General features: G+C 30.5%; 3 protein-coding genes across 3 annotated transcripts; 1 reads left to right on the forward strand and 2 right to left on the reverse strand.

Annotated features, from left to right (window-relative positions):
• Positions 1-2,043: 2,043 nt before the first annotated feature.
• On the reverse strand, positions 2,044-7,429 carry LOC110729326 (probable purple acid phosphatase 20). Its single transcript, XM_021909058.1, has 5 exons — positions 6,714-7,429; positions 4,869-5,160; positions 3,599-4,176; positions 3,029-3,117; positions 2,044-2,399 (listed from the first exon to the last, which is right to left on the reverse strand). Exons 1-5 carry the CDS (start codon positions 6,888-6,890, stop codon positions 2,213-2,215), a joined length of 1,323 nt encoding a protein of 440 aa, XP_021764750.1. The 5' UTR covers positions 6,891-7,429; the 3' UTR covers positions 2,044-2,212.
• A 584-nt stretch (positions 7,430-8,013) lies between these two features.
• Positions 8,014-12,628, reverse strand: LOC110729327 (probable purple acid phosphatase 20). Its single transcript, XM_021909059.1, has 5 exons — positions 12,333-12,628; positions 10,257-10,548; positions 9,580-10,157; positions 9,198-9,286; positions 8,014-8,726 (listed from the first exon to the last, which is right to left on the reverse strand). Exons 1-5 carry the CDS (start codon positions 12,480-12,482, stop codon positions 8,543-8,545), a joined length of 1,293 nt encoding a protein of 430 aa, XP_021764751.1. The 5' UTR covers positions 12,483-12,628; the 3' UTR covers positions 8,014-8,542.
• A 2,540-nt stretch (positions 12,629-15,168) lies between these two features.
• On the forward strand, positions 15,169-20,817 carry LOC110729328 (purple acid phosphatase 22-like). The gene is made up of 5 exons (XM_021909061.1): positions 15,169-15,506; positions 15,757-16,051; positions 18,924-19,489; positions 19,645-19,733; positions 19,913-20,817. Exons 1-5 carry the CDS (start codon positions 15,330-15,332, stop codon positions 20,127-20,129), a joined length of 1,344 nt encoding a protein of 447 aa, XP_021764753.1. The 5' UTR covers positions 15,169-15,329; the 3' UTR covers positions 20,130-20,817.
• Positions 20,818-21,229: the final 412 nt, after the last annotated feature.

Genomic DNA, 21,229 nt, shown 5'->3' on the forward strand with positions numbered 1-21,229 from the left:
TTATTTTTTCTGATTAAAATTTATTTTTATTGATTTTCTACTTTTTATTTAAATATATTATAAATGGATCTCATTTTAAAGAACTTTTTTAAAACGAATTTTATGATGGAAATAGTAATGAGTTATAAGATATTTATTAAAAGCTATAATTAATTTTGTATATATATGAAATATTAGAAGTATATCGATAATAAAACACTATACAATATTTTTATCTTAAAAAAATCTATCCAAAATTGGTTTACTTAGCATCCTATGTGTCACAATAATACCTATTTGTCACCTATGTGGCTCGACAATTGGCGAGAAACTGGAATGTAAAATGTCGATGTCTCGTGGCCTGCCTGCGAGACCGGCTTTATATATTAGTGACTAGTTTTGTGCCCCGGGCGATGTCCAGGTTGTTTATTAAATTTTAGGATAAACCTTTTGGCTTGAATAATACAGTCATGTAATCACTTTTGATAATGCAGGATATATATTTAGACATGCGATATCATACTTAAATTATTTTTACTAAATTAAAAGTATTTTTACCGATGAAAACTTATTTTTACTAATTCTCTATTATTTTAAGTATATTATAAATAGATCTTATTTTAAAAAAACTTTTTAAAATGAATTTAATGATGGAAATAGAATTGGGTTATTAAATTTTTATTAAAAGTTATGATTAATTTTCTATATATGAAATATTAGTAGTGTATAGATAATAAAACTCTATACAATATTTTTATCTTCAAAAATCTGTCCAAAATTCGATTATTAGCATCATATGTGTCATAAATAATACCTATTTGTCGCCTACGTGGCACAACACTTGGCGAAAAACTGGAATGCCAAGTGTCCCTGTCTCGTGACCTATACCGACTTTATTTATTAGTGATATGATATGATATTAGATTATTCATAATCTTTAATACTTCGTATTATCTTTATAATAATTGTATTCCTTTTTTTTTTTTTTATTTTGTGTTCTATTTACTTTAAATAGTTACACTAGATTTTGAGACCTTTTAATTAAGGAAGAATAAGCTATGATTTAGAAGGTTATTGAAATATGGTGGAGTAGAGTATAAAATACTGGAGCCAAAAATACAATATTTTTAAATTACTATTATATAGTTATACAATAGTGGGGTTTAATGGAAAAAAAAACATTTCTATTCGTGGTGTTGATTTGAAATCTTATGAAATAATAATAATTAAGTTAGTTCTCTTTTAAATATTTCTGTAATACTTTTACCAACTTATAACTTTTTTTCTACTCAAAAAATCTATTAACTATTACTAAAACAAGTCATGCTTACATCGATAATTTTTGGACCTATGTCAAGCTATCATTAAAAAATTTCCCGCCAATACAATATATATGATGTGAGCTTTAATTTTTTTTATTTTTTTTTTAAAAAATAAAATAAAATTCTACTTAGCTTATTTTTTGGAAGTACAATGTATAGTATTCTTTTTTTGAACTAAATTAATTCATTAATAAAAATTCATACGACATTTACATTGATAGTTTTATTGGGAATAACTTGCATCATTAATGTAATATAATGTATACTATTTTTAAATTTTAACACAACTAATCAAAAATAATATATATTTTTTTTTATTTCTCAATTGTAGTTTTAAAATTTTTTGTCTTATTATTTCTTTTTTCTTATATGCATTACATTTGCTTATTCCACAAGAGTTTTCTCATTTTTATATTATATCACAAACTAATTATGGAAATAAAGATTATTATTGCCGTGCATTGCACGAGCACTAATCTAGTTAGCATATATATTACTCTGCAATTCTGCATTACAAAACAAAGATAAATTGTAGACTTGTATAGTTAATTAGTTATAATCCTTTCATACCATTTTAGTTGATTTGTTTAGCGTATATGAAAAATTAAGGAATGTCTGTCATGGGACATAGGGGTACTAGTCGTACTACGTTCTTACGCTTAACTAATTTAAGCGATGTTAGTGTCACTACCATTACACTTTATACGTTTATATCAAAATTGAAATTTTGCAAAAAATGAAATAAAATAAAATCTACAGTTTTCTTTCTAATTAGAAGTAATCACAAATACCTTTTTAACAAGTTAGCTTCATATATATATATATACACAAACAAATCAAATTAAATCAAATATGAAACATATTTAATATGTGCAACAATTTATCTATGATCTTATATACATCTAACCTAATTACTGTGGTTTACAATCTAGATCAGAAATAAGGCTGGTCAACCAAACTGAATCATCTGCTTTAGGCAGATTATCCTCATTTCTATGCCATGTCCACTGAGCATGGGTTGAGTTGACAACTTGTAATTGTCCATGCCCAAAACTTGCTTCTCTGTAAATGGAGATCTCTGGCTTTGGATCCATAAATCTGTGAATATTATGTAATTAAAATTAATTAACCATAAGCTTAACAAGGCAAACTCATATATACTCCATTTACACAAATTTACAAATAAATCTAGAGAAAAATCTTAAGTTTGTAATTGAGCTAGTTGTAAGAAGATGCACTCTTTTTTCTAAATGCATTCTTTAAGGGTGGTATCGAAGATCAAGACACAATACTTATTCACATTAAGTGTTTGCAAAAATCCACCTCATATATCAGTAGTGTTAGCACATCTACTCTGAAATAAAAATCCAAGAATATACTACCTCCGTTTTAAATTATTTGCAACGATTAGACATTTTCTATTCACACTTTATGTTAAATCATTGCAAATAATTTAAACGAAATTAGTATATATACATCAAGGCATAGCTTAGTGTGCATAGGTATCAATCAATTAACACCCGAAAAATGTACTTTTTAAAGTGTATCCAAGTAATCCTTCTTTACTCGCTGTGAGTGGATTCTTAAAAACACAAACTTTCGTAAATGAATCAGTCCTTCAAACATAACAAACTCTATTTTAAAAAAGTAATAAGATATCTCATGCATGGTAATGAGAAATATATACATATTCATATAAATTGAGATAAAGGTTAAGAGAAAATTACTTTCTGGCAAGTCCTTCTCGATTGCCTCCATCCCCTATAGTGATATGCATAGGGCCACACTTGTTAGCTTTTCCATCATAAACTCTAGTCTGTTTAACAATCAAAGTGAAGATGTAAACATCATTAGAAATAAATAACTTGTCTTGTCAATTTGTCATAGACATAATTGACATAACCAATCAATTTTACAACTATGTTCGTTCATGAATCATGATACATTGATCTCTTAAAATGAGATTAATATACTCCATAACACTTAGGGATCGAATTAATCTCTTCCATCTCTTTCAAATTCGATACCATCCTAAACGTTGCAAAATTAAGTTGTGACCTTTTATCATGTAGATAGATTAATACGAAGTATATGTTTTGGATGACTAGTTTTAAACTTGTTCTATGTCAAACTACCTGATATTAAGGCTTTGTCACTTCACCTTATTTTTACTAAACTGAAATCGTTTTTTGTTGAACTTAAATTATTTTTACGGAATTGAAATTATTTTTAATGAAGTGAAATTATTTTTACTGATCTGAACTTAATTTTACTGAATTGAAAAAAATTTCACTTACAAATCTTTCATAAGCATGCACATGCCCAGCAAAAACAATATCAACCCTTGCATCATAGAGTAATTGTTCCATGGCCTTTCTCATATCCACTGATTCATACTCTCCGACGTGAGCCATGTTGGAATTGTACCATGGCGCGTGCAAAACCACAACAACCCACGATGTCTTCTTTCTGTTGACTTTCTTCAAGTCACCCTCAAGCCATGTATATTGGCTCGAGCCTTGATCAAAGTCGGTATAGGACCCAAGCATGATGACATGAACCTCACTTGCCACATCAAAGGAATAATATAGGTTCGAGGGAGACTCACTCTCCTCGAAAGGCATGTGCCATCGAGCATTGTAGGAGGTGAAGGGAGTTGGATGGATTATCGGTATCTTTTCAACCTCGTGGTTGCCAATGGTCACCATCCAAGGCCTTTGGCTAGCCAAAGGTTCCACGAGGCGGCCAAATGAGTCCCAATAAGGTTGCCAAAAGTCTGCATAGGATAAGTCTCCCGGTAGTAAGAGCATATCGTACTCTACTTGTGATATGTGTTGGAGTGTTGATTCTGTCCACTTTGTCTGTCCTAAATCACCTGTATTATTTATATTGATGCATACATTATTTAACCACCATGATAAGTAGTGAAATAAATCTAACAATGGTAAAAAAAAAAAAAAAAAAAAAAAAAAAATATTTTGGGCTAGTCTAGCATGGCGTACAAAATTTACGAATTGGGATGGATTAAGAGTAAAGACAGTGAAAAGTGAGGTGGAAAACATAGAAAATTATCAATGTAGAGAGTTAATATGAAATTACTCGACATTAATGCGAAGTTAAGATCAGAAAAATCTAAGGGGTAAGAAAGAGAGAAATTAAATATCGTGCAATTTTTGCATTGTGGATGCTTTAAATGAGACTAATTGGCTCGCCAAGCTATTTGAGCTTGGCTATAGATTTAATGAATCAAGCAAAGTCATGCAAGTTCTTTATTACTCCAATACTTATAATGAAATTAATTTTATTGTTACAAGTCTTTGAAAATTTCAATTAGTTTTAGGATTGTACCATATAAGTATCTATAAATTAAAGTAGAATATTAAATTAAAACGAGTTTAACTTGAAGCTAAAAGAGGCCCAATACTCGTCTCGAGCTAGAATGCAAATGTTACAAGCCAAGCCTAGCAACTATAATCTCGAATTTGGCTCATCTTTTTTTAGGCCACACCCCACATTCATATTAAAGGTTATACACAAACGTAAGCATATAAAGGCGTAGAAATATACCTATAACAATAAATTTGAGGGGCAACTGAGGTGGTGTAGTCTTAAAATTGAACTCGCGAGACGAATGACCACTACAACGATAATAATAAACCGTATTAGGGTTGAGGGGGCCAATGACTACCTCGTGGATATGGCCAGACTTGTAGAGGAAATATCTATAACTTGTACAACTTCCAATGGCAGAACTATCATATTCTCCAGATGACATGCCATACTCTACTTTAGATGGAGCTGGTTTTTTAGTTATCCATGATATTCTCATATGGTCTCTTCCCACCGTGGAGATATGTACCTATAAATATAAAGTTACATCAATTAGCTTATACTTCGTATATTTGTTCTTCACCTTATAAAATATGTCCAGTAAATGATCGTTGTTTACACCAACTCTATTAGTATGTATTTTTTGAGAGGAACATAGCTCCGATGATCCCATCCTAAGACAAGCAAAGCAAAACAAGAAAGACTACAAAGACATAAATACAGTATAAGAATCAACCGACGCGAAATCAAAAGCATAGAAATATATACACCGCCACCACCATTGATAATTAACTAGCTAATGTCTTATTATTAAGGTCCTTCAATAAAACAATACACTTCTCCTGGAGTCTTTGGCCACACTCGCCACTCCATCTCAACAAAGTATCACGCCGCCACTCGTGGTGTCTTCGTCTCACCATTTATCAATATTTATTGAGATATTGGTTAAGGATTTAAATTCAAGTTAGCCAAGCCTTGCCAGAATGAACTATATTTGATCGTTATATTATTTCTCTATTTCCACGAGGAATATACAAGTATATATGAAAATAACTATATACGTAGAGAAATTATTTGAATTTAGCTTAAACCGACCTTTTTTAAAAATTTATTTATTATCTGAACATTACTCATACATTTGATTTTAAATACGTGAATTTAAGATGAGAAATTGAATATGCACATATTTAACAAGTCAATTCAACTGAATTGGATAATTATCATCCTACTACTAATAATTCACAACTATACATGAGTACATGACATGAATAACTCATTTGTTTAAATTAAAGTACAAAATACACCGTCAAAACCCACCTGGTCGTTGACTTGTACATGTAGTGTGTAGGGTTGACCTGTAAGTTTCATGATCCCTTCCAAATGTACATGTGCAATAAAGAATTTAAGACTCGAAAATAATATGCCAAATGTAACGAATTAATACGATGACCACGTCTTAGATTATCCAATCGTAAACAACAGAGACAGCATGTACTTGGGCGAATTTCATGCATTCAAACATCATCTTCAATGAATATATTTGATGTTAGTTCTGTAATTAATTAATAAGGTGAGAAAATCTACAAGCAAAAAATTAATGAGAATTACTATTTAATTTCCCATGTAAGAATGGCCTTAGAAGACTTTCCAATAATGTATGTAATGCCAAATTCCCTCAAAAAATAGCATGTAAAGCCAAATTTATTTGGATTTTCCAAACTGTTACTCCGTACTTATTAATTAATAACAAAAATAGTGCTCTTTAAATTGTTAGTACACACTTATATATACGAATGGTTTAATTTTAATTGGGGTGAATTCGGGCTATTTAAGTTCAGTTTTTGGGAAGGATTGAATTTCTATCAGTGACTTAGGGATGAGTTTAGTAAGGTTAAGGATTGTTTGCTCTAAATTTAAGCATCATTATATTGCGAAGGAAATTTCCAAGACTCCAAGTATTAATTAGATACATTAACATGTACCATAACCAATTTAACACCCAATCACCCCAACCATCAACAAAACTAAAAATTCGAAACCAAGATGGAAAAAAAATTAGAAGAATGGAATTAAGTTAATTACCTGCTGAGGAGTTGTGGAACTATGAGAATCCGTTGTAATTGAGCGTGTTTCTTGTGGTGGTGGACGGATGTTTGACGCCACATCACTGTTAAAGGCAGCCCAAATGATGGCTGAGATTGCCATTAAAAGGCTCGCATTTGCCATTGACATGGAAGATATCATCTTGTTACCACGCATCTTGTATATGAAATGAAATATATTTTGTTTGATATTTGATAAGAAGGCGTATAAATAAGATCATCAAAAGGAATAAAAATGCGTAGTAAGTTAACAAAGGTTATGGTGCAAATGTCAGAAATGTGGTATATATATTTGTTACGTCCAAAATCATCTACTCGTATGAAGTAGTGCTACAACTTTAATGCAATGCTTTCACAACTTTAATTCATACGTAGCTAAACTACGTTATTTTTATAGGTGGGGTCCACTTCTTATGTTTCGTGAGAGGAAGAAAGTGTTCAATACGTAGAAATGCAAGATAAATGACTTTAGGCATTTTTAAGGAAATCTAGCATGTTTTTAATTGTTTTTTAGACTATGGAATGTGTGTAATTTCCACATATAAATGGTAAAGTCGGGTTGAATGAATCTATTTCTCCTATTCGATGTTTAGGAGTTTTCATTTGTTGGTGAAATACTTTTTTCTCTAAAACAATTATGTGCATTTGTATTCGTTATGTTATAAAGCATAAAAAGAAGCTATTTTTGAAATTACAACGTAATTAAGATACATGATCCGCTTAAACATCTAGTTTAATCTTATGCTAAGTGTTTATGTTGTTGAGCTTACTACTATTTCTAAGGTATGTACATTCATACACAGATACACTTGCAATGGCACGAGGGGTAGGTGTGCAAACATATACATATGGACCGAGCTTGATCCCATCCTTAGTAGTACAAATTTAAATTTCTACCTAATTATTTATCATTTCCATCAACATTCATCAATTTCTTTAATTATAATCCCTTTGCTTGTAAAAGTTTTTACCAGGCCATTTGAATCTCACATAGATTTAGCTCACCTTGAAGAAAAAATAATTTAGATAATTACTTTGTGTATAGATGATTCACACCAAAGAAAACTAAGGAAAATGAAGAAGAGATAAAGAGAGATGGGTAATAGCATTATATTAGTACAAAATACTACATTCACACACCAAAGACGTTTGAATATTAAATAAATACGAAGTATAAATAATACTTGATATATTTGTATAAATTATAGAAAGAAGGAAGAAAAAGTAAAAAAGAAAGAAAGTTTGTAAAACGTGGCAAGGGCTTAACGCTTTCATGCTGAGTATAAAAGTAGTAGTTTAATTTTATATGGAGTACTAAGGGTACAAGGAAGTGAAAGCATTTTCTATTTTTTTTTTTTCCCAATTTGATTGAACGAATTGGCCAATTGATAGTTATTTGTTTTATATATTTATATTTACGAGTATTTATTTACATAGAAAATGTAAACAAAACAGAAGTCTTATCTTAAGAAAAATTTCTTAATTAGTGCATGATCGACCATTATTCGAACATAGTTTTATTACTTGTAAACTTGAAATTTCTTCTCTATTGAGTAATCCCCCATGCATGCAAGTGTCATATCCCTTGCTATTAGTTCGTTATCTCCTTAATTTCGTGCTCTTTTGAGCAAAAAGTAGTAAACAAATATTTAATTGCAATTACTCTTTCAATTAAGGAAAAAGTGAAGCGATAAATCCCAAGTTTAATTATGGTGTCATCCTCCTATATTTACGCTAACAAATTAAATACGGAGTAATACAAATAAATGTGTAGCATTTTTTCAATGTGTCTAAAGCCTAACCTAATTACTAAAGTTTACAATCTGGATCAGAAATAAGGCTAGTCAACCAAACTGAATCGGATGTTATAGGCTGATCATCTTCATTCCTATGCCATGTCCATTGAGCATGGGTTGAGTTGACAACTTGTAATTGTCCATGCCCAAAACTTGCTTCTCTAAAAAGGGAGATGTCTGGCTTTGAAACGGTATACCTGTGGAAAAGTTAAATGCCATCACCAAAAAGCAAAAGGAAATGGCAAAATACTAGATCTATCATAAATATAACTATATACACATATATTTGATAGTGTACATATATAGCGTGCATGACTGCATAAGTTACTTGGACCATTAAGTTGTGCCGCCTTAACTGCCTTTTATAGGCGACCCAAGTGTACAATAGACATTGCACTCTTTTATCCAGAGTAGCATGCTTGAACAAAACACCATGCATATGTCTTAGATAATTAGTTCATCAAAAGGGTTCATAATATAGTTTCTAGCTTGTCGTTTGATAAGGACAAAGTTAAAGATATTCTTGGCTAACCGTGATTTGATTCCAAAACATGAATTTTGTTATAGATGATTGACTTTCTATCTTCTTCAAGAATATATAAGTAGTTATTTAAATAGGTAATGAGAAGAGCATATAAGCATAAATTAAGATATAATTAGGAAATTACTTTGTGGCAAGGCCTTCACGATTGCCTCCATCCCCTATAGTGATGTACACAGGACCACACTTGTTTGCTGTTCCGTTGTAAACACGAGCCTGTTCAGCCATTAAAATTGAAGTGAAAACATCATTAAAGATGAACAAAGAACATATTAATCCAATATTGTATGGAGTATGATAGCTAATTAGTAAGTCATTAAACATGTTAATTTTCAATTATTTCAAACTCAACAAGACCTAAACATGGCCAAATAATCAAGTTTAAAACTTTGTAGGTCGATAAAACTAAGATTGTTGGACGAGTATAATACTAGTTCTATGTCAAATAATGTCGTGTTTATAAATAAAACATACAAGTATAATGGAAAATAAGAGAAAAATTGACTTACAAAGCGCTCATAAGCGTGTACATGGCCAGCAAAAGCAACATCAACCCTTGCATCGTAAAGTAATTGCTCCATGGCCTGTTTCATTGCTACTGATTCATACTCACCCGAGTGAGCCTCATTGGTATTGTACCAGGGTGCATGAAATAGCACCACAACCCACGGTGTCTTCTTCCTGTCGATCTTCTTCAAGTCACCCTCAAGCCATGTATATTGGCTCGAGCCTTGATCAAATTCGGTATAGGACCCAAGCATGATGACATGAACCTCACTAGCAACATCAAAGGAATAGTATAGATTGGAAGTAGATCCACTCTCCTCGAAAGGCATGTGCCATCGAGCATTGTAGGCAGTAAAGGGAGTTTTATGGACTACCGGCATCTTTTCAACCTCGTGGTTTCCTTGGGTCACCATCCAAGGCCTTTGGCTAGCCAAGGGTTCCACTAAGCGGCCAAATGAGTCCCAATAAGGTTGCCAAAAGTCTGCATAAGATAAGTCTCCTGGTAGTAAGAGCATGTCATACTTCGCTTGTGATATGTGTTGGAGTGTTGATTCTGTCCACCCCGTTTGCCCAAAATCACCTATATACGTCAATTGTTACAAATATTGATTAGATTTCATTGTTTTTGGGTAAAGAAGAAAAATACTTGTACATAAATAATGTGATAAGAATAATGTACCTACAACAACAAAATTGATGGGCAATTGAGCAGGGGCAGTCTTAAAACTGAACTCGCGAGAAGCTTCTTCACTACAACGGTAGTAGTAGACCGTATTAGGCTCCAGAGGGCCAACGACGGCCTCGTGGATTTGGCTGGACTTGTACAAAAGATACTTGTAGGTTGAAGCACTCCCATCAACAGAATTATTATATGCACCAGATGAGAGACCATAGTCTACTTTAGATGGCGCTGTATCACGAGTGATCCATGTTATTCTCATTTGGTCTGTTCCCACCTTGGAGATATGCACCTATACAATTAACAAGCAACAACAATAATACAACATATACCAATTAGGGTTCCATTAGATCCAAGATTTTTTTTTTTTTTTTGAAAGAAATCCAAGATTTTTTTTTTTTTTTTGGTATAATAATGTATATTTACAACAAATTCAGAAATTTCTGATGCCACAAAACAATTACAAAAATACCGATGGTACAAATTAAGGATAATAGCTAGAGGGTTTTTTTTTTTTTTTTATTATTATTTTTTTATTTTTAGGCATGCACAAAACTCGCAAGGTACTTTTTAATTGAAAACTCGATTTCACGTTTCTTCAATAATTAACTTTTACTAATGAACCATTAAATTAAAGGTAAAATTCCGGTCTTAACAAACATTTCTAGCATACTTCGTATATAATGCATATATATAGGGGTGTAATTTAATGCGAGATACGCTTAGGATTAAAGGTTTATGACATTTTTAGTAATCTTTGATTTCTTGTCACTAATTGTTAGTCAAATTTTCAAAATGTGATCATATATACATTATTAGCATTTAGCAATATCATAAGTATCAATTAATTAAGTTGATTAAATTATAGTCTAATGAGATAAAATCCCTATATATAATTGAATTGTGTGGATTTGACACACATAAATTGTCAAGTTAAACATATACTGTATGCATATTTTACACTATTCACAATAGCACTTTTTTTAATGCATTTGAGTGAACCTAGACACCAACAATAATTGTAAATTTAAACCATGAAATCCAACTGGTTGTAGACTAAGTTTGCGGTGAGTTGTGACCTGTAACTTTCGTGTGACACTAAAAAATGTGCAATAAAGGATCTAGCAGACTATGCCAGCAGAAGAGTGTAATAATTCAAGGACACGTATTCGTTAGTTTATCCAATCTCAAACAACAGAGAGTAGTGCATGTATTTGCCTCAAATTTTGCGTTTCACATTAACCTTGATTCCAGGTTTTATACTGCTAATTATGCTCAAAATAGATTTCTTCATATATACTCCCATTTAGACTTTGATTCCAGGATTTACTTGTACGCCTTTGTGCACAGCTTTTATTACCATAACCACGCCCTACAGATTATATTTAAGCTCGTGATTTATGTATACGGGCCAATGGGGTATTATTTTGAAATGTTCGGAAAATTCTATAACATAATTTAAAATAAAATAAAATTTTATGAATTAGAAATTAGACTTTTGATAGTATTTTAATATAATGGAGCGGTAGAATGAGAATAGATAGGAGATTGTTTTGAGTATTTTGACCAATAATTACATAAAGCTGAATATATCACATATAAATTATTTTCTCAAAAAAGTACAATTATTTTTGTTGTTACACACTCCAAAATATCTCAGAATTTTGTTTTATATATTGGCGTATATCCCAACTTATTTGATTACTTGACCATTTTTATCAACCAAACAATAACTTTACAGGCTTTTACAGAAAAAGGTATGGGAAATTCAGTTTACCACTTAATTCTGTGTTCATAATTACATTATTATACATGTTTTCATCTTTATGTAGATTGTAAAAGTACACACTTAACAATTTGATGTTGCCTAGCTTAATTGATGTAACATAAACTTTAAATTAATTTAATTCTCCACAATTAAACATCATTAAGTAAGGAAATTCAAACTTTTATTTTATAACCCCATTTGCTAATACACACCATAAATATTCAACACAAAATTTAATTATATGAATGTATTCGTCAAAACATGCAAGACGGAGGAAAAAAGAATAGGGGCCGGGGTGCGGTGTATACCTGCTGAGGAGTGGTGGAGCCATAAGAATTGTCCGACGGTATCAACAGTGCTTCTCGTGGTGGTGGACGGGTGTACGCTGTCACTTCACCGGAAAATGCACCCCAAATGACGGCTAAGAATTGTACTAATAATACATTAGCATTTGCCATTAATTAAGATTTTTATTACAGAAATTATCTTAATTATAATCTCTTAACAATAATGTAAGAATATGAAATAAAAAGGGAATGTGATTTGATTGATTTATGATGAAAAATAGTATGTATTTATAGACGAAGTATGTGAGAGGAGATGTATGTGTAGTGTGGCTTTGGTAATGTAGGGTGCAATAAATATTTGTTACGTCGACAACCGTTTAATTGTAAGTGCTACAATCTTGCCATGCTCTCGCAACTTCCTGCCGTAGCCAAACTCTATGTGCGCGGGCTCCACTTCTTGTTGTGTTTCATACGCGGAGGAAAGTGTCTCTTACAGTCTTACATACGTACCTAGATATTTTATGAATATTCAAATTGAAGTTGCGTTATATTTATCTGATTTTTATATGCAGAAAAAATTAGTTATTTGAATGCAGACAATTCAAACACCTTTGCAGAACTAGAAAATAATTGTATGTTTGCTAAATGTAGAATATCATTTTTGAAGCTCTCTAATTTATATATAGCATGTAGGTAAAACAAATAAAACAAAAGGTTGAATATTATGTAGAATTCAACAAAAATAGATTTTATTTTTATTTTTTATTTTTTTTATATGAAGACAAAAAAAAAATGTGTAAAAACAATCATACTTGGTGAATAACTAGTTTAAGTCCCGTACAATGCATGCTTGTTATTAAATTTTATAAAGAGTTATTGTATTGAATTTTATAAAAAATTATACTCAAAATTCTAATGCAAAAATAAATATAACTTTAATTTTATACCAAGCTATACCAATGTCAAGATTGGTGACACTTAAACTTGATTTTTTTTTTTTTTTTTTTTTTTATAAAAAAAAAAAAGGGGTCTATGAGTTTTTATTTTAAAAAATAAAATTCTAAGGATAATACCCGCTCGTGCTACGTTATTATTGATATGACTTTTAAGAGTAGAAAATAAAGTGTATATATGTGTGTTAACAAAATGATATTATTTTTAATTTAAATAAACAAAATTGCAAAAGGCCGACCATTATTATTTAAATGCAATAAACTTGAAGAATTTCAGTCTTTGGATCAGTATCCTCGTTTCCGACAAGGTAGGTGGCATCATCTCAGCCTAATTATTGATTAATTTCCATTTAAGTTGACTTTATTCAGACTAATTATTGATAATTGTTATGACAATGTGAGAATATCCTAACTTTATCCTTATATTCCATTTGAAATTATTTTGTGCAAGCAATCAAAGAAAATTATATCAAGAGTATACATGGACAAGGCTAAATTTATGCAAGTATATGCGAATGGCACATTCAGTTTTTCACTATTATGTTGACTTTATTATAATGACGTAAAAAAGTACTAATGAAATACATACAATAACACACAAATTCCATATTTGCTCTACCACGAAGTATTACAAAAAATTGTTATTACTACGGAGTACTTTGTACTTTAAATGGAACATTTGCTTAAACAAAATAGCAAAATAAAACAAAATAAATCTCGCTTTCAAGAACATTGCTATTTAAACTTATGCATGTCGGCATGCTCTAGCTAGGATATTTTATTTGCGTTGATTATCTTTTTACATCCTTGATGCAAAGAGGTTATCAATAATATGTAGTTTACTTTCAATATAGATTCATGTGGTAGAGATACAATGCTCTTGGTGAAGTCATGAGATAATCAATCAAGCTATTTCTACCACAATCGTGTACTAATTAATTACTATATATTTTTGAAGGGAAATTAATTACTATATATAATACATAATAACATACTAGAATTAGCTATGAACCTTAGTTTATTTGAAAGTTCTTATATAAATTTAGGTGCAAGTTGCAAAGTGCATTCATTGTTATATTTTTTGCTCATTTTATTATTAAATGAGCAATAATCATCAAAATGAGATTTGCCAATGACGAGATTTTTAAAATTACTCCCTTAGTTTGTTTTTTCCCTTTTTTTTTGTATTTTTTTTGTAAGTTTTTTTTTTCTTTTATTATTGAAATAAATGCCATCATATATTTTAGTCTAATTCATTCATATTTTGTTCTTTATTATTGAAAACATATTTTATCATTGGATTTTCTCTCATTATCTCTTACTATATCCATTTTATTTCTTATACTCACGTATCTTTTTATTTTACATTTCTACTACATACGTATAATTTCACCCTAAAAAAAAGGGAAAAAATTATTGTATCACTAAAGCTCTTGTTGCATATATATATATATATTTTTTTAAAAAAAGGAAAAAGTGTTAAAGATGAGGTAGTTTTACGCTCCTCTTTCATAATTTCTGTCTTTTCAAAATAATTTTTTTTTTGAAAGAATGTCTTTTCAAAATAATTAAGTGAAGTATATTATTGTTTTATGTAATAATTGCTACATTTTAGTACTGAAATTAATTAGTGTGATAAATTCATCATGTGCTACGGTCCTTATGGATTACTTGTATTTGATCATACAAGCTAGCTTACGCTATTTTTAATTTTGGGACAATGCATGCATGTATCTTCCTTTTCATAATTTAATTAAGCAATTAAAGCTTAGAAAGCTTATGCTACTTGAAGAATAAATTGAAAACTTGTACATGAAAATGTCGAAGCTAGATGCTTAGATACCTCGATCTATACATAGTTATGAATAAGATGGTCCATTTCAACTGTCTTTGAATTATATTTTCTGTTAAATATGTTGATCAATAACATGTCATTTTCATATATTGATTAGACTTGCTTCACGTCATTAGAATCCCACCACAATACAACTCAACAACATAAATATATGTACATTTTACACATACCCTCAAATCAACCAACATAAACCCATTTTTGCCTCAAAGAATGGCGACACCAAAGACTTGGTGCACAAATTTACTCCTTTCCCTCCTCCTCAACTCCTTTCTTTTCCTCTCCTTCACCCCTCGACCACTTGCGGCATCTTCCGCCAAATTTGTCCGGCCACCAGCTCGGAACATTATCCTTACTCCCCACAAGCGCTCCACTTCAGATCCCCAACAGGTTCATCATTTATCTCTTTCGAATTCATATATAATAGTTGTTATAACAAACCCGACCATATTTGGGATGGGTTTAGGCAAACCCGTATAGTCAATTGAAAGTTGAGACAATCTTAAGTCTTTCGACAACTTTTATTGTACCCTATATTCCTAAAGTTATAATGGTCTAGGCTAACATTTTAACTGTCACCCATTACCAACTTTATAATATAATTTATCACAAACTAATAGAATTTCAATATGTGTGTTAGGTGCATATATCTCTGGTAGGAAAAGATCGAATGATGGTGTCATGGATAACGGAAGGCAAAGGAATGGCACCATCAATAGTAGAATATGGAACAAAGTCGGGAGAATATGAGTCGTATGCAAAAGGAGATCACAAGACGTACCATTATTTTTTGTATAGTTCGGGAAGAATACACAATGTTGTGATAGGACCATTGAAGCCTAACACAACTTATTATTATCGATGTAGCAAAAAACAGCCCGAGTTTTCCTTCAAAACTCCTCCATCCTCTTTTCCCATCGAGTTTGTCGTTGTTGGTAAGTTATTTATTTTCTTTTGTTGCATTTTTTTTTTTTCTTCTCCAATTCTTTTTGTGCTAATTTTTAAAATTTGGTTACGTGGGATATATGTGTGCCATTCAATTTTTTCCAATGTGTGGCTTACATGTAGTGCAAAATAATGGTTATTATTCCTTTTCAAAAAAAATTTATTTTATTCTATGATTATGTAGCTCATTATTAAGACGTAATGCTCAATTATTCATGCTTTTTTATACGAGTAAAAATTATTCATACATCTTTTATACGAAGTATAAGTCATTAAAATAAGGAAAAATTGGCCACAATGACACCACCTATTGACGAGGTGCGTAGAATAGCACCACCTATTCGTTAAATACTATATAGCACAATCTATTGTCTTGGGTGCATAAAATGACATTATTGACACCGGAGGTCGGAGATTTCACCGGAAAAGTAAAAATTTATTTAATTTTTTTATTTCACTTTTTTTTATATAAAATTAATTTATACCCCACGTGACTTTTGGTATTCTTTCTTTGATTCACTATACTCCACTTGAACTTTTCCACCTTCCACAATGAAAAAAGGTAGTCACGTGAGGTTGTAAAAAAAATTAATAAAGGAATTAACATAAAGAGAGAAATAAAAATAAAAATAAAAAAACAAATTTTTAGTTTTCCGTTGGAATCTCCGGCCTCCGGTGTCAATAATGTCATTTTATGCACCCAAGACAATAGGTTGCGCTATATAATATTTAACGAATAGGTGGTGCTATTCTACGCACCTTGTCAATAGGTGGTGTCATTGTGGCCAATTTTCCCTTAAAATTAAAAGGTCCTTTCCAAAAAAAAATAAGAAAAAAAACAAAACAAAAAGAAAGACATATCATAAAACCCTCTTTTTTTTTAAACCAAGTTCGAATTTAACTACAGATTATATATCTGTAATATAAAAGAAGTAATTTTTTTAATTTGTATTTTTTTAGCGACATTTAGTTAAACATTTTATCTTAATCGGTGCCAGATTTTGCTTTTGTAATTAATTTTTTTTTATTATTTACTATTACAATATGATTATACAATAATTAAAAAAAAAATTGTGTTTAATTATTATATTGTTTAAAGATGAACATATGCTAAGGTATTGAAGATGGTAACATAGATTTGATTAATTATATTATGAAAGCTGATATACATACAACCATTGTATGTTGTCCCTACATATAATACCATTAGAAATTTGACACATCATCAAAAGAGGGGAGAAAATTAGAAGTTAAAAATAAATTGAATTTAATAAAACTTGGGTCCATTATTCTAATCAATAAAAATATGACATATTAAAATTGTATGTAGGGAACACAAACAACAATTGTATGTGTAGCTTTTGCCAAACTCAATGATCCAAAAACATTATGCTTGATAGGTAAATTAAATTACATTTAATGATGCATACTCTTAAAAGTGTGATTGTATAAAATTAAATTATTCTCTTATGAGTGTGAGATTTCAATCAAGAAGACTTATCACCATCTTTCTACGTACCTTCACTCATAATAAGCTAGTTATAAATGACTTTTAATCATAACCATTTTAAGTGTAGCCACTAATTAGAATAAATATAATAGAGAATCAGGAAAAATAATTTTAGTTTAGTAAAAATAATTTCAGTTTAGTAAAATTAATTTCAATTCAGCAAAAATATTTCAGTTCAGTAAAATTTATTTCAGTTTAACAAAAATAAGGTGATGTGAATAGAGCCTTACACTCGAGATGGACACCCTGTATACCTGTGGCTATATAAAAAAATGAAAGTGAAAGTGAGTATTTTTTTTTATTTTTTTTATATTTTTATTTTTTTTATTTTTAATGGTAAGAAAAATGAAAGTGAGTATGTAGAAGACGTTGTCTATTAGTAGTACTTGGGTTTCACTTTACGGCATAACTTCCTATCCCAGTTAACAAATTGGGCTTGGCGTTTTGTTTTCTAATGTTTGGCAATATGAACAATATTTTGCTTAAAGTGGGTTTCTGTTTGGCCTTTCTTTCTGGTTGTCAAAGTACCACTGGATCCACCATTTTCCATTTTAAACTTTAAGCATAAATCTTGTTGTCGTCAACCCCCCAAAAATAGAAGTTTATACAACAGAATTTTATCTAAACGGCACGCTATAATTTTAGTCAAAAAATATGTGCTATCTAAACTCCTAATCTTCTGGTTTACTACATACGTAACGTATGTACATTTTTTAGATGCATGCCTTTATGTGAAATTTAGTAAAGTTTGATACTCCATGTTAGATGGTTTGTTAGTTATGGTAAAGTGATGCTTTCATATCATCTCATTTATCATGATCCAATTCAACCTTTTGAAATCATGGTTTTACAAGCTATTGATATCTAGAGTAATATGAAACAGACACTATAACTTTTTGCGAACTCAACATTAGTTATTTAATATGCTAATGTTACATACTTCGTATAACATTTCTATAGAGACGAAATATTAATAAGGTATGGATCAACTCAGACTCTTTAAGAAAGATATGAGAAAAAAAACAAGAAGATATACAGTTCTATTTTCTTCTAGTACTCCACATATTACATTAACATCTTTTTTTTTTTTTTTCATTTGTGCTTATTTTTATTTCTTTTAAGGAAAAACTAAATTGGAAGATTCCTAACTCCTAAGTTTAATATTAGCAAACAAGAAGACTTATAATAAATACTTAACATCTATAAGCAATACACATGTACTTATCAAATTTGAATGTGCTAATTATTTAATCCTCATTTTACATTTGTTACTTTGATGTTCTCATCCTATATACAGGGGATCTAGACTTTATTCTAACTTCTTGTATACCATTCCTTAAAAAAAAATACAGGAGATCTCGGTCAGACTGAGTGGACAAAATCAACATTGGAACATATTGGCCAAAATGACTACGATGTATTTTTACTACCGGGTGACCTCTCTTATGCCGATACCCAACAACCACTTTGGGACACCTTCGGACGTTTAATTGAGCCTTACGCGAGCCAACGACCTATGATGGTAACCGAGGGAAACCATGAGGTTGAGTTCATACCCTTTGTGGCCGACTCCTTTAGGGCATACAACGCAAGATGGTGTATGCCCTACGAGGAGAGTGGATCCTCCTCAAACCTTTACTACTCGTTTGATGTAACCGGAGCTCACATCATAATGCTTGGGTCATACACGGACTATGATGCTAACTCAGCCCAATACGCGTGGCTACAAATCGACTTGGCTAAAATTGATAGGGCTAAGACACCATGGGTCATAGTGTTGCTTCATGCACCATGGTACAACTCAAATACTGCTCATAAAGGCGAAGGAGAGGAGATGAGGCAAGCTATGGAAGAATTGTTGTATAAAACTAGAGTTGATGTGGTCTTTTCGGGTCATGTCCATGCCTATGAACGTTTTGTAAGTCATCACTTCATATATCTTTAATTTCTTCATTAATTTAAGTTTAAACACTCAAATAATCATACCTAAAATAAACTTCTTTTGATAGATTTGTGTATTTATTTGAACACGTTTTGATTAATAATTTGATTAAATTTTATTGATTTGTGTAGACAAGGGTTTATAACAACCAGGCTGATCCGTGTGGTCCTATTTATATTACAATCGGTGACGGAGGAAATAGAGAAGGCCTTGCTTTAATGTAAGTATATTCTCATGCAACTTCACTTTTGTTCCTAACTATAGTTAATACGTCAGTATGTATTGTAATGTTTGTCAGATCAATGTATAACTTTGATCATTAATTTATCTTATTATCTAATATTTAAGTGCATAACTCAACTTAAATTTGATTCATGCTATTTACAATTTTATATGTAGGTTTGAGGATCCTGCGCCATCAATCTCAAAGTATAGAGAAGCAAGCTTTGGACATGGACGGTTAAGATTGTTGGATGGTAATAAAGCTCATTGGTCATGGCATCGGAACAAAGAATCGAATGCCTCAACCATTGCAGATGAAGTATGGCTTCAAAGCTTAAGCTCCTCCACCTCTTGCTGGCCTAATGACTCAATGACTAAATACGATGAATTTTAAAATTGTTTGGAATTTTTTTTATATAACATATAGAGATATGAATATTTAGTTTTCATCTCATTTCATTTTGAAGTGTTACGTAAATGCGCAAAGGTTCTCTTTTTTTTTTTAGCCTCAGAAGAAGACTATGAAGGATTTGCAATTAGCAGTTGGTGATTTAATTTGATGGAATTTTTTCTTTTCATATTGTGTAGATATGATTTGAAAATTGAAACTATTAACCTCGTCATGTAATCAATATTTTAGATACTTAAATTTATGGACTCAAAACTATGTATAACTCTATGGGCCTTTTAGAGTTTTAGTAAGCCAAGGAATAGGAAATATGGCTTTATTAGTTACTAATACAAAGTATATATTAATGTGATGGATCTAGTCCAGAATGATTATCCTTCCACAGTCCTCTGGATCCAAAAGTCTTACCTACACGCTGGTGCAGGTAGGATAGCTGCACCACGTCCTATAATATGAACATGTAGTAAAAAAAAAAAATATGAACATGAAAAAAAAATGAACATTTAGTATTAAAAAAATGAACACGTTAAAAAAAAAAAAAAAAACATTTAATATTACAAAGTGAACATGTTAAGAAAAATGATTATTTAGTATATTAAAAGTGAACATGATTCTCATATAATCATAAAATTGATAGACCACGACCTTACAAATGAACATTTAGTAAAAAAAAAATTTTAACACTTCAAAATAAAATGATCATTTAGTAATAAAAAAATGAACACGTCAAAAAATGAACATTTAGTAATAAAAAATGACATGTCAAAAAAAAAAAAAAAAAAAAAGAACATTTAGTATAGTACAAATGAACATTTATCATACAATCATAGAATAGCTAAACCATACCTAATAAAATGAACATTTTATAAAAATATGTGAATACATTATATAAAATGAACATTTAGTACCAAAAAATAAACACGTAAACAAATGAACACGTTTAAAATATTATGAACGTTTAGTACATTAAAAATGAACATGATTTTCATATATTCATATAGGTTCAAATTCATTTTTTTTTGAATTGAAAAAAGTCCTAAAGGACACTAAATTTCATTAATAATTGAAACCATACGTCATCTACA

Source organism: Chenopodium quinoa, unplaced genomic scaffold (genome assembly GCF_001683475.1).
Source record: "Chenopodium quinoa cultivar QQ74 unplaced genomic scaffold, ASM168347v1, whole genome shotgun sequence".
Taxonomy (NCBI): Eukaryota; Viridiplantae; Streptophyta; class Magnoliopsida; order Caryophyllales; family Amaranthaceae; genus Chenopodium; species Chenopodium quinoa.

Coding starts and splice junctions, on each gene's coding strand:
- LOC110729326 (XM_021909058.1), bottom strand. CDS start 6,890: ATGCGTGGTAACAAGATGATATCTTCCATGTCAATGGCAAATGCGAGC. Junction 5,161..6,713: donor GTTCCACAACTCCTCAGCAG/GTAATTAACTTA, acceptor TTATATTTATAG/GTACATATCTCCACGGTGGG. Junction 2,400..3,028: donor CGAGAAGGACTTGCCAGAAA/GTAATTTTCTCT, acceptor TAATATTCACAG/ATTTATGGATCCAAAGCCAG.
- LOC110729327 (XM_021909059.1), bottom strand. CDS start 12,482: ATGGCAAATGCTAATGTATTATTAGTACAATTCTTAGCCGTCATTTGG. Junction 10,549..12,332: donor GCTCCACCACTCCTCAGCAG/GTATACACCGCA, acceptor TTAATTGTATAG/GTGCATATCTCCAAGGTGGG. Junction 8,727..9,197: donor CGTGAAGGCCTTGCCACAAA/GTAATTTCCTAA, acceptor ACTTTTCCACAG/GTATACCGTTTCAAAGCCAG.
- LOC110729328 (XM_021909061.1), top strand. CDS start 15,330: ATGGCGACACCAAAGACTTGGTGCACAAATTTACTCCTTTCCCTCCTC. Junction 15,507..15,756: donor CCACTTCAGATCCCCAACAG/GTTCATCATTTA, acceptor TATGTGTGTTAG/GTGCATATATCTCTGGTAGG. Junction 19,490..19,644: donor TCCATGCCTATGAACGTTTT/GTAAGTCATCAC, acceptor TGATTTGTGTAG/ACAAGGGTTTATAACAACCA.